At 40.5% G+C, this 13,855-nt stretch overlaps 1 protein-coding gene across 1 annotated transcript; it reads right to left on the bottom strand.

Moving 5' to 3' along the window:
* Positions 1–7,329: 7,329 nt before the first annotated feature.
* On the bottom strand, positions 7,330–7,846 carry NCBP2L (nuclear cap binding protein subunit 2 like). The gene has a single exon (XM_064278115.1). It carries the CDS (start codon positions 7,844–7,846, stop codon positions 7,349–7,351), a length of 498 nt encoding a protein of 165 aa, XP_064134185.1. The 3' UTR covers positions 7,330–7,348.
* Positions 7,847–13,855: the final 6,009 nt, after the last annotated feature.

Raw genomic sequence — 13,855 nt, 5'->3', positions numbered from 1 at the left:
TTATAAATCAAGTCAGTCTGTCACATATAAGTTTATATACACTTTACTCCATACTCCCACTTACTCTCTGCCTAATGAGTCAGCCCTTCCAGTCTCTCCTTTTGTGACAATTTTGCCAGTTTCTAACCCTCTCTACCCTCCTATCTCCCCTCCAGACAGGAGATGCCAACACAGTCTTAAGTGTCCATCTGATACAAGTAGCTCACTCTTCGTCAGCATCTCTTTCCAACCCATTGTCCAGTCCCTTCCATGTCTGATGAGTTGTCTTCGGGAATGGTTCCTGTCCTGGGCCAACAGAAGTCAGCATGATTTTTAATGACTTTACTGAAACAGAATTCATATACCATACAATTCACCCAATTAAAGCATACAGTTTTTTGAACAGTTTTACTATATTCACTGAGTTGCCCAACCATCATCACAGTCAATTTCAGAACATTTTCATAACCCCTCCCCCCGCAAATAAACCATTTCCATTAGTGATCAATCCCCATTCCCCATCCTCAGCCCCTGGCAACCACTAATCAATCTTTCGGTCTCTACAGATTTGCCTCTTCTGGACATTTCATCCAAATGAAATCATACGATGTTTTTCCTTTTGTGCCTGACTTATTTCTCTCAGCCATTTATGTATCTTGTCTGGGGTGCCCGTCTATTTGTGCCAGCCATAGGCTCAGGAGTCTACACAACTCCTTGCGCTTCAGACAGTGGCCTCCCTCCTTCCCATTCTCTCTCTCTCTCTCTCTTTCTCTCTAGTCCCCTGAGGTTAGATCATAAGTTAGAAGGACCCTGTCTTTCTTCATTGACTGCCTGTGCAGGCTTTTTCTGTCACCCAGCCACCCAAAGCTGGTTCCTCACAAGTTAGGACTTTGTCTTTACAACTGCCTGAGCAGCCCTCCTCTGAATTAGCCACCCTGAGAGCTAAGTCAGAATCCCATTGCCTCTTGTGGGTCCACTAATTCTCTCTAAACAAACAAACAAACAAACCCCAAAACCAAACCCATTGCCATCAAGTCGATTCTGACTCATAGCGACCCTAAAGGACAGAGAACTGCCCCATAGGGTTTCCAAGGAGCACCTGGTGGATTCAAACTGCCGAACTTTTGGCTAGCAGCCTGAGCTCTTAACCACTATGCCACCAGGGTTTCCAATTCTCTATATTAAACCAAAAACCAAACCTGTTGCCATCGAGTAGATTCCGACTCATAATGACCCTACAAGGCAGAGTAGAACTGCCTCATAGGGTTTCCAAGGAGTGCCTGGTGGATTTGAACTGCTGGCCTTTTGGTTAGCAGCCGTTGCTCTTAACCACTATACCACCAGGGTTTCCAATTCTCTATACAGACTCATAAAAATCACAGAGAGTATTACCTATACTTACAGTTACTCTGTTATTATAAGCAGAAAGAATACAAGCGAAGACAGGCATCAAACAAGGTCCGGGAGAAGTCACAGCACAAGACTTCCCATTGTTCAATTGTCCCCAGGCAAGTGCCATGCTCTCCCATGCACAGATGTTCTCACCAATCCAGAAGGTCACCAGAGAGAAAGCTCTAAGGTCCTGGGTCCTATAGTCATTGAGGCCTCAGTGAATATGCATGACTGGGGCCTTAATGCATAGTTATGATCAATCCATTGTACTACCTTTCCTTCCAAAGTTAGTACCCTAGGCATGGGGCCTGTGTAGCCCTTGCTTGCCTGGCTATTTTGGAAAACAAAGACATCTTGATTGCTTGGGTTATTTTCAGAAACCAAAAGCAAAGTCCTAACTAAGTTCTTTGTCCCACACAGATTGTTTCCTTAATTTCATTTTGGATTGTTCATTGTTAGTGCATAGAATTACAATTGATTTTTGATTACTGATCTTGTATCTTGGAACCTTGCTGAACTTGTTGTTAGCATGAAAGGTTCTTTTTTGTGGATTCCTTAGGATTTTATAGACAAGGCCATGTTATCAGCAAATAAAGATAGTTTTACTTTTCCTTTCCAAACTGCATGCCTTTTATTTCCTTTTCTTGCCTAATTGCCCTGACTAGACCTCCAAAAAAAAAAAAAAAAAAACAAAACAGCACAATGTTAAATAGAAATGTCTTGTTCCTGATCTTAATGGGAAAGCTTTCAGTCTTTCACCGGTAAGTATGATGTTAGTTGTGAAATTTTCAATAGATGCTCTTCGTTAGGGTGAGGAAGTTCCATTCTATTCCTAGTTTGTTGAGTGTTTTATCGTGAAAGGTGCTGATTTTTTTTCAAATGTTTTTTCTGCGTCTATTGAAATGATCATGTGGTGTTTATCCTTTATTCTATTGATATATTCAGCATTATTTTGAGGAATATGTTGTAAGAACTACTAGAGGAGTCATCTTGCCATACAGTATGAAAGTCCCTTTAGTTAACTGAAAGTATGCTTCACAAGACATGCTTTAATTCTTTTTCTGAGCCTAGAAAAAGGTATCCTTGGGAACGGGCCAAGTGGGCAGGTACTTGGAGGACTGGTTGAGAGATACTCTGAGGTACCGCTCAAGAAACATCATGTAATAAAAGATAAAAATAAATAAAATTTAATCCCATCCCTTAAAAAACCCATTTTTATATTTTTAGAAAGTTGCAGAGAGGAGATGCTGCATGCAGAGCAAGCTAAGTTTGTCAGAGAAACATGTCAGATGTCCCACTCTCCCCCAGACAATAAAGATAACTATGACTGAATGGCATTAGATGTGGAGTCTGAGTGATCCTGGAAGTCAAAACAGAAAAGAGAATGTACTTGAACTGTTTAGAGGGAGGGAGAGCTCGGACATGATGCAATCAATGGAATGATTCCCCGAGGAGAGGGAACCTCAAAAAGAGATTTGAACTTAGTGGCCTGAGTGAAAGTAAGAGAAAGAGACAATGGAGTGCATTGATTAAGGGCACCAGCTTTGGTGTAGATTTCCGGGATTTGAAACCCAGCTCTCCCATTTATTATTTGGTAACCTTGAATGAGTTACCTCTCCCATCCTCAGTTTCCTCACCTGTATAACAGGCACAAAATTGTTGTTAAGAGTAAATGAGACTGTGTTTAAAAGCCTCTAGCAAAGTGCCCAGTGCATTATAGACACTCTATAAAATGGTCATTCCCTTTTCTCCCCCATTCAGGAAGGAATGATACTGCCCAGAGAGAATGACCTCAGGTCACAGGGTGAAGGAATCAGAAACAAAAAGGTAATTTTATCTAGCTTTCCAAGTCAAGGATCATGAATCATGGAGATAAATACTTGGCCTCATGAGGGATCAGTTTAATTTCTTCACACAAACAGGTGCAGTGCTAGAAGCGCTCAGTCACCTATGCCAAGAAATTTGGAAGACAGCTACCTGGCCAACTGACTGAAAGAGAGTCATATTTGTGCCCATTCCAAAGAAAGGTGATCCAACAGAATGCGGAAATTATCTAACAGTATCATTAATGTCACATACAAGAAAAATTTTGCTGAAGATCATTTAAAAGTGGTTACAGCAGTACATCGACAGAGAACTGCCAGAAATTCAAGCTGGATTTAGAAGGGGACGTGGAACCAAGGATATCATTGCTGATGTCAGATAGACCTTGGCTGAAAGCAGAGAATACCAGAAAGATGTTTACCTGTGTTTTATTGACTATACAAAGGCATTCAACTGTGTGGATCATAACAAATTATGCATAACATTACGAAGAATAGAAATTCAAGAAAACTTAATGGTGCTCATAAGGAAACTATACAGGCAGTTGTTTGGACAGAACAAGGGGATACTTCGTGGTTTAAAGTCAAGAAACATGTGCCTGTTTGATGAAGATCAAAGATCATGGCCTTCAGTATGGATTACATCTCAACATAAAGAAAACAAAAATCTTCACAACTGGACCAATAAGTAACATCGTGATAAATGGAGAAAAGATTGAAGTTGTCAAGAATTTCATTTTACTTGAATCCACAATCAACGTCTAGGGAAGCAGCAGTCAAGAACAAATGACAGCTTGCATTGGGCAAATCTGCTGTAAAAGACCTTTCTAAAGTGTTAAAAGCAAAGAAGTCACTTTAAGGACCCAAGCCATGGTGTTTTCAGTCACCTCATATGCATATGAAAACTGGACAATGAATGAGGAAAACCAAAGAAGAATTGATGCCTTTGAATTATGGTGTTGGCGAAGAATATTGAATATACCATGGACTGCCAGAAAAACGAGCAAATCTGTCTTGGAAGAAGTACAGCCAGAATGCTTATTAGAAGCAAGGATGGTGAGACTTCGTCTCACATACTTTGGACATGTTGTCAGGAGTGAGCAGTCCCTGGAGAAGGATGTCATGCTGGGAAGATCTTTAAGGAGATGGATTGACACAAAGATGGAATTAAGAGGGAAAAGTATAACCTTTGTATCAGAGTGTTTTCAGCTGCACATTAATAGAAAACCTGCCTCAAAGTGGCTTAAATGGTAAAATAATGTATTACGGCACAGGACATCTAGATATAGTGTGGGCTAGAAGTTTAGTTGATTCAGCAACTCAATAATCTCATCAAGGGCACAAGTTCTTTTAGTACCTCTATTTGCCAGCTAAACTGTCAGATGCACCCAAGGGCTGGTTTCCCCTATGCTTGTAAGAAGGCTACTTGTGATAATCACTATACACATATTTTTTTACAACCAATAGGAGAAACAGCCTCTCCCCCAAGCATAAACTAAAAAGTCTTCATTTCAATCTTATTGGGGTTCACAATGGTCATTTTCCACCCTTGAAATAATAACTATCATGGGATCATCGACCCCAGATTGTCTTTAATCTGGGTTCTGGAAACAATCACCAGCAAGAAGGAGGGGATTACCATAACTGATTTACACTAATTGAGGCCCAAGAAAATTGAAGAATCAATGCAAGATGTCCAATATCCAGCTAATAGTGGTTAGAAAGATAGAACAGAGAAATGGAAGGGAGGGAATTACAAATAAACAATACAAGAAAATTACCCCAAAATGAAGGTCACACATCTCCAGATTGAAATCATCCCTTGAGAGAACATCATGGTAAATTAAAACAAAACAACACAGCCATAGGAACATTGTTGTGAAATTTCAGGACATCAGTAATAAAGAGAAGACTGAAAGTTCCCACAGAGAAAAAACAGGAACAAAAATTTGATGGACAATATATGCTAGAAGACCATGGAGCAATAACTCAAAGTCTTAACGGAAACAATTTTCAACCTAGAATTCCATACCAATCCAAATTATCAAGAAAGCGGGCAGAATAAAGATGACTCAGAAAATCTGTTTACCACCTAGCTTATCCTAGAAAGCTCCTTGATGATGCGTTCCAGCAAAACAAGTGAGTAAACAGAATCTTTGAAACATTCAGTCCCACCTAGGACCACAGTGAAGTAAAGTTCCAAGATGACAAGTGTATACAGAGCAATGGTTCCCAATCTAGGGTGATTTTGCCTCCCTCCCCCGCCCACTCTGGAAACATTTGGCAATGTCTGGAGGCATTTTTGGTTGTCAGAAGTTGTGGTGGGGGGCATTGCTACTGGTATCTAATGGGTAGATGAGGCCAGTGATGCTGCTAAACATTCTATAATGCACAGAAAAGATCCCAACAAGAAAAAAATTGCCACTGAAGTTGATAAACCTTGGTCTAAAAAAAAAAAAAAAAAACAGAAAAAACCAAACCCTTTGCCATTGAGTCGATTCTGACTCATAGCAACCCTATAGGACAGTAGAACTGCCCCATAGAGTTTCCAAGGCTGTAATCTTTATGGAAGCTGACTGCCACATCTTTCTCCCACGGAGCTGCTGGTGGGTTCAAACTGCTGACCTTTCAGTTAGCAGCTGAACACTTAACCACTACACCATCAGGACTCCTTAGTTTAAGAAATAGAGAAGTCAATCAAAAGTCCAGAGCGGGTGTAATCACTGGACTCTTCCTAGCATAGCAGGGAACAACATTTACATAGCCACGATAATAAAATACTCTATTAATTTTATTATTATTATTTTAATAAAGAGAAAAGAAAGTTCTATTTGGCATATATGCAAAAAGACAAAAGTGGGAAGCAAGCAAGCATGCCACCAGAGCTAATGTCTGTCCGAATCTGAGGAAATATTACAGAGTAAGCAAGAATGGGAAAACAGACAAGCACGCTGCTGCAGCCACGTCTGCTCAAGTCCAACGAATATTACAGAACAGGCAAGAAAGGGAAAAGGGACAAGCACGTTGCCACAGCCATGTCTGCCCGAGTCCAGAGAATATTACAGAATAGGCAAGAATGGGAAAAGGGACAAGCATGCTGCCACAGTCATGTCTGCCCATGATCATGGCGTGGAACAGAGCCCACCCAGGCAATCAGCAATGAGAATGTAGTGTGAAGGCTAGAGTTGAGTTATGTTAAGCCACTAAAGTGTTTTGGGTTGTTTGTTACTGCAGCATAACCTAATCTGTGTTATGTAACAATAGAAAAATTAAAGTGTTATAACTGAATGGAGAGACATAAAAATAGAGGTATAATGAGATAAATCCTCATTTACCATAGCAGGAAGTGGATAGATAATATTTAAAATGAAAATAAATAGTGTTATAAGCATGAATGTTATTTAAAGATGTGGAGATAGCTACCAGGAAAGAAAGAAAAAAAATGCTAAGAAAAAATTAAAAGTTGTTGCCTGGAGTAGGAAGGGGTCAAGCAGGATTTTCACTTTCATTATAAACTCTTCCATATTTTTTTAAAATAATATGCTTGTATTCCTTTGATAAGAGACCTGGTGTCACAGTGGTTAAAGCAATCGACTGCCAACCAAAAGGCTGGTGGTCGGAAACCACCAGCAGCTTCGCGGCGGAAAGACGTGGCAGTCTGTTTTCATAGCGATTTACAGCCTTGGAAACCCTATGAGGTTGCCATGAGTTGGAATTGACTCAATGCCAGTGAGTTTTTTTTTTGGTTTATTCCTTTGAGATTATATACATATATATTTTTTAATTTCAGTTATTCAGCTTTATTTTGTGTAAGCTCTAAAAAAACGATAGTTTCAGGCCCCAGAAAAACACGGTCATAAAATCCAACTCAAGTCTTAAAAGAGAAGTTGTGCCTTGGTTGACTCGGATCTTACAAATATAATTTATTTCTAAAGAACACTGCTTTTAACTGCATGATGGTCATACTGGTAATCTGACAAACAGCTTCAAAATTAAGACAAAAACAAAATAATTTTTCTTTTGCCATTTAATAACTTTTCAGAGAGAAAAATGCATCAAAAGGGTTTCTGCTCCTCAAGTGAAGTAATTTGAACTCGTCATGAAATGGCATATTTGCAGACCTGGTGTTCAAGGAGCTAACACTGAAGATTTTTTCACTGGTGCGTTCCTTTCCTATTACAGGCCTGAGCCTGTTTTCCAAAGCCTCCTCTGCCAGCATCAAAGTCCTCACGAAACTCATCTCGTACCTGGCCTCCAGATCGGCCTCGGCCGTACTGTCTGCCCTCTCTAAAGCCTAGATCCCAATCCGTACGGATAATACGGTCATCCAGGTAGGTCCCATTGAGGAACCGCATGGCATTTTCAGCATCAGCTCTAGTGTGGTATTCTACAAAGCAGAAACCACATGCCGTTTTCTTTATTTTATCTAGGCCCATAAATACATTCTTGATATCACCACATCTACCGAAGAGCTCATATATTTGATCTTCGGTTGTATAAAAAGAAAGATTTCCCACATACAACGTAGAGCTTTCCTTCAGTAACTTCTCTTGCTCATCGTTATTGCCATTGAACTGCTGGTCTCGGTACTCGCTCAGCTCCAGAGCAGAGTCGCTTTGGAGCATTCTCAGCATTCTCAGATCGTCAGACATGGTGCCAAGTGGGCGGTGTGGAGGATACAGCTCGTGGTCCAGCTTGGCAGCAGTGACACCAACAACAAAACCCTAAAATAAGTTGGGGGGGCGTAAAAAAAGGAAAGTTACAAACAGGGAAACAGAAGTACAAACCTGTGGATATTTAAGACGTTGGTGTCCAGATGCAAGGATCACCAGTAAGAATCACCTCAGCTCTTGACCATGAGGATCATGTCAAGGCAAGCTCTAAAAACAGATAGTTCTGGGCCCCAGGAACGTGATCATAAACTCCAACCTTTCGAATCTTCCTGAAAGGGAAGTTGGGCTGTATCTGGTTGACTCAGATCTTTTATACTTAATTGATTACCAAAGATCACTTTTAGTAACAGCTTGCTCTTGGAAAACTTGTCATAGAACAGTAAAACGGATCAAGTTTTCATGGAGAACCAGCACTGCCATTCCTGACCAAGGACTAGGCATCAGATAAATCACATATAAAATCAGTGTCCAAGCACAAATATAGCTATGACACACTTTCACAGTTTAAAACAATAAATGTGTGATTCAAGTTTATAACGTGGGAATCAATATATTGCACTGTTAAGTTGGACAAAGGATACGTATATACTATCAAGTATACAAGTTTTCTATTTTTTAGAATAGCTCTATAAAAATCAAGTCTGTGCTATCATAAGTTTGACCTAAATTAAGATTGGATTTTATCAGCAATAATTCAACCTGTTTTCTTAGACTTTGTTGTTGTTGTTAGGTGCCCTTGAGTCATCCCATGACTCACAGCAACCCCAGGCACAATGAGATCAGACCACTGTGATCCATAGGGTCTTCACTGGCAGATTTTTGGAAGTAGATCACCAGGCCTTTCTTCCTAGTCCATCTCAGTCTGGAAGCTCTGCTGAAACCTGTTCATTATCATAGCTTCAACTGACAGTTGGGTGGTGGCTGTGCTGAGGTGCATTGAGCGGGAATCAAACTTGGGTGTCTCGCATGGAAGGCGAGAATTCTACCACTGAACCACCACTGCCCTTTGAAGGAATTTTATTGAATTGATTATTCCAAGCCTATTTTTAAACTCTTCTCTGGGAATTTTAACTAATGCCCCTTTTGCTTTTACTAAATTTTCTACAGCAGGCAAAGACGTTAAAAAGGGATTCAATTGGTTTAGCAGCACTATTCAAAAACAGGCATTAGTTCAAGTTTCTCAAACATTTAGTGGGTACTCTTTATTTGCCAAGCACCATGCTAGGTGCTATGAACACAACAATGAAAAAGTCACAGTGAAAGTACGATTTTCAGAAATCATTGTATCCCAGCACCTAGCATGAACAGCACCTTGCACACCCAGTAGACATGCAATAAATATCTGTTGAATGAATGAACAAATGAGTTCAAAATCTACTAATAAAGCCAGACAAGTAAACACAATATAGTATGATCAATACTATTTTAGAAGTATGCATGGGAGAAAGGGAGAAGTGAACTAACATTTATTGGGGACCTACTTCGTGACAGGCACTGTGTGCACTTTCCACTACATCACACAGGAGGAGAGGCATTCAATCCACCTTGGGTCATCAGAGAAGGTTTCTGGAGAAGGAACTATATGTACTGATTCTCAAAGGACAAAGAGATGTGTGTGTGTGTGTGTGTGTGTGTGTGTGTGTTGTGGGTGGGGGGTGTAGGAGTTTAGGGAATGAACCAGGCCGAGAAAACATGTGCAAGGGCAGAACACAATCAAAGGAAAATAAAACAATAGAAAACAGAAATGTACGGAAACAACAGAGATGTACAACTCAAAGTGATGAAAATGGGGGGCCCTGCTTATTTAGATATCATTTGAGGAGCGGTAGGAAGCTCTCTGCCCAAAAACCATCTTCCTGACAGCCTGTCGATGATGTTTGAGAGTCTACGGCTAGAAACTCATTACATTGAGTCATTGACAAATTGCCTTGTTAAAAAGCAAATATCCCTCCCAGACTTCATTTCCTTTTTTTTTTTTTTGATCTGGTTACTAGATTGGCAGATCAGAGAATGTGATAGCTACAGTGAATTTCATTTTATCCAGGCATTGGACAAAGTTTCCTAAAGTAGATGAGATGGTAAAATACAGGCCGGATGTCTGAGCTGTTTGTTGAGATGAGCCTATAACTAGCGGAACAATCATAGCCAGACAAGACAAGGAATGGTTTGGTGTCAGACTAGAAGAGAAGTTCTAGTAGAGAGCCAAAATGCTCTATTCTTGGCCATGGCTTGCTCGGCTGGTTTATAATTGTGGCTCGCTACGAATAAGAGCTTTTGAAACAGTCAGAGCAGTCCAAAGATGGAGAGGGCTGCCTTGGAGAGCAATAAGCACTAGGCACCCAGGGGTTCAAACAAAACTTGGAAAACCCCTTGCTCAGGAAAAAAAATTTTTTTTTTTAGAGGCCCCCTTTAATCAGTGTAGTGTTATGGATCAAACACGAATTTTGAGTCAAAAGACCTTGCTTCAAATCTCAGCTTTACCACTTACTAGCAACGTGACCTTGGGCAAGGCACTTAATCATACTGATTATGATTCTTATCTGTACACTGGGAATCAAAATACCTACCTTGCAGCAAATGCTATGACAATGTCATATGTAAAAGCACCTAACACAGTGTTTGATACTGTAGGTGTTCAATAAATGGTAGATACTATACAAGTTATTTTTACTATGCAAATTATTCCAATTCTGTGATTTAGTGACTCAGAATAGGACATATAAAAACATATCAAATCTACCGATGACATAAAGGTAAGAAGGCCCTCAAAATTATCTGGGTAGCCTTGGATGATGCTGGACCCCAACTGAAAAGGTGATGGATGATATTTAACAAGAAAAAATGTGAAGTATCTGTTATCACTTTTAGGTTCAACACGTGGCAAAAGGACAGAATGAGGGAACTCTGGAAAGAGCATAAGCTTGGGAGCTGTGTTTTATAATTAGGGTACCACACACTTCATTCATTTTCTCAATCATTTATTCATTCAAGAAACATTCATGGAGCACTGTATTAGATTCAGAGCCCTGGTGGTGCAGTGGTTAAAGCTTGGTTGCCAACCAAAAGGCCAGCAGTTTGAATCTACTAGCAGCTCCTTGGAAACCCTGTGGGGCAGTTCTACTCTGTCCTATAGGGTCACTATGAGTCAGAATTGACTCAACGGCAGTGGGTTTGGTTTTTGATTTGTACTAGATTCTGGGGAAATTAGATACAGCCCCTACCCTCAAGAAGGGGAGGCAGGCAAATGAAAAGATAAATTACAACGCAGTGTGATTATTATAATTATAAGAGCACATACTAAGCCCTAAAGTAGCACAAAGGAGAGAATGAGAAACTACAGAGAGGGGAGGTGACTTGCTAGAGGACATGATACCTGAGGCTGTTTTTTTTTTTTAATTATACATCATATTTATTTATTTTTGTTGGTTTACAGTACAAAATGTATAAAAGGATGGCACAGTAAGTCTGCCTCCCAATCTGTTCCCCAGTCACCCAATTCTCTGCAGAGGCAAATCACTGTCACTAGTTTCTTGTGTATTCATCTAGACATACTCTCAGTCTGACTTTGAAAGCCAAACAAGGGGTAGGCAGAGATAACGGCGTGTACAAAAGCATGGGAGCATGATGGCATGTTCAGTTTGGCATTATTTGGGCAAAGAGGATAAGGAGGGACGATAGGGGATAAGGCTGGAAGGTAGACAGACAGGGCTAGGTTTTGAGAGGCCTTGTAAAGCATGTGGAACAGCTTAGGCTGTACCAGTAAGTAGTAGGAAGCCACAGCAAGGCTGTAAGCAGAGGCCTGATGTGATATGATTTGTGTTATAGAAAACTGATTCTAGAAACCAATGTGGAGGAGAGATAAAAAGGAGACTATGACCAGAGGCAGGGAGACCAGTTACGCTATTTGAATAGTTCAAAAAAAGAAAAAAGAGGTGATGGAGAGGCTGGAATAATATGCTGTGGTAACATAAGTGAATGGTGTATCAGATAGATACTTAGAAGATAGATTTGGCAGCCCTTGGTGACTGGTAGAATGAAGAGTCAAGGAAGGCTCCCAAGTTCCAGGTCTGGACAACTGTGTGGATAAAAGTTTGAGTCATCAAAATGGTAATAGTGGGCTGGATCCAGGAGGAGGGACAGATTTGAATAAGAAAGATAAATTTGGGACATGTTGATTGTATTTTCCGGTACTTTTTTTTTTTTTTTATATATATGGGACATGTCATGACCCACATGTCTAGTATCAATTGAGTACACAGGTCTGGAGCTCATAAGAGAAGTCTGGGGCTTCAGATATAGATTTGGTTGTCAACAGTATGGTAGATAAAACCATTGGGAATGGATGAGATGATCTAAGGAAAAGGTATAGAATGAAAAAAAAATCCTCGGAGAGACTGGGATTTAAGGGACAGCAGAGGAAGAGTTCATGAAGAAGCATGAGAAGGAGTAATCAGAGAGGAATGAGGAGAATCAGGAGAGGAGCAGCATCACCAAAACCAAGGAGTAGGCAATTTCAAGAGAGGCAAGAGGACAGAAGTGGGGTGAGAGCGATCAATTATGTTAAATGCAGCAGAGAGGTTCAGTAAAATAAAAATAGAAAATCGTTGGTTTTGGCAATTAGGATGTCACTGGTTTCTTGACAAGAGCAGTGACAGTGGTGTTTTGGGGGCAGAGAAGCCAGACTGTTGAGGGCTGAGTTATGAATGGGAGGTGAGGAAACGAAGACAATGAGTGTGAACTACCCCTGAAAAGCTTCCATGATAACGGAAGGAGAGAAATAGAGTGAGAGCCAGTTGGGGACAAAGTCAAAGGAGAGTTTTTTTTTTTTTAATGGGAGAAAGTTAAGCATGTCTAAATGCTGATAGGAAGTAGCCAGTAAAAACAGAAAGAGTGGCTGAAGATACAGATGAGAAAAGGGACAACTGATGACAAATGGTGTTCAAACAGATGGGAGAGAATGGACTCCAAAGCACAGGTAGATGGATTAACCTTGAACTGCAGAAAGTATGTGTAGTCCTGCAAGACAAGAAAACAGAAAATTAGAATGTGTAGGGACACAGCTATGCGGCAGGGTGGGGTGAGGGCAGGAAAATGCATCTGATGGCCTAGATTTTCAGAATGGAATAAGAAGTGAGGTCATCTGCTGAGGGTAAAGTGGATTACAGGGAGTGAAGTGGGGTGAAGGTAAAAATGATTGAAAGGATGAAGCTTATCGATGGGTCATCTACAAGGCCATTAAAATCACAGGATGGTGGCCAGAATTGGGGTGGAGAGGAAGACTATCTTAATAAGGAGGACAGTAGAGGAAAGTAGCAAGGACTAGAAAAGGGTAGCTGTACTATCTCCCGGCCCCGTAGTGTAAGGGAGAACACGGAACTTCTATTATTAAAACTCAGGGGAGGGTTGAGTCATAGATGTTAGGTAGCTGACCCAAAGTAAGTGCTCAATAAATGTGAAGAAGCGACTTACCCTTTTTTTAAGCTAACATAATCGCAGCATTGCATTAGAAGAACACATGAAGTAGCAGTCCCAATGTACTCAGGCCTGGTCAAAGCACACATGAAGTCGTATGTCCATTTCTAGGCACCTCATTTTCAAGTGGACATTTACAAACTTTAGTGCATCTACATAAGGATCAAGGAATCACTGGGGACTGCTTAGGAGATGGGTATGTTTAGCCTAACAAAGAGATGGTTAAAGAAGGAGAGGACAGCTGTCATGAAACATTCGAAAGACTATTTCTGCTCCGTATGGTGAAAGTAAGATCAATGGATAGAACTTACGAAGAGGAGAATGCAATTCTTTTTCAGTTTTTCATCTATCCAATAATGAAATGTGAACTTAAACTAGTCAAGTGGAGGCTGGATAAACAGCTACCAGCTCAGGGTATTAGAAAGGCCACAGTAGAGGAAGAGGAGACGGAAAAGCAATTCAGGTGTTGTGGATCATCAAGGTCCTACTTAAAAAGTAGAGATTGCTGGAGCAGAA

This window comes from Loxodonta africana, chromosome X (genome assembly GCF_030014295.1).
Source record: "Loxodonta africana isolate mLoxAfr1 chromosome X, mLoxAfr1.hap2, whole genome shotgun sequence".
Classification (NCBI taxonomy): Eukaryota; Metazoa; Chordata; class Mammalia; order Proboscidea; family Elephantidae; genus Loxodonta; species Loxodonta africana.
The sequence above is the reverse complement of the archived record's forward strand: the minus strand, read 5'-3'. Positions and strand labels throughout refer to the sequence as shown.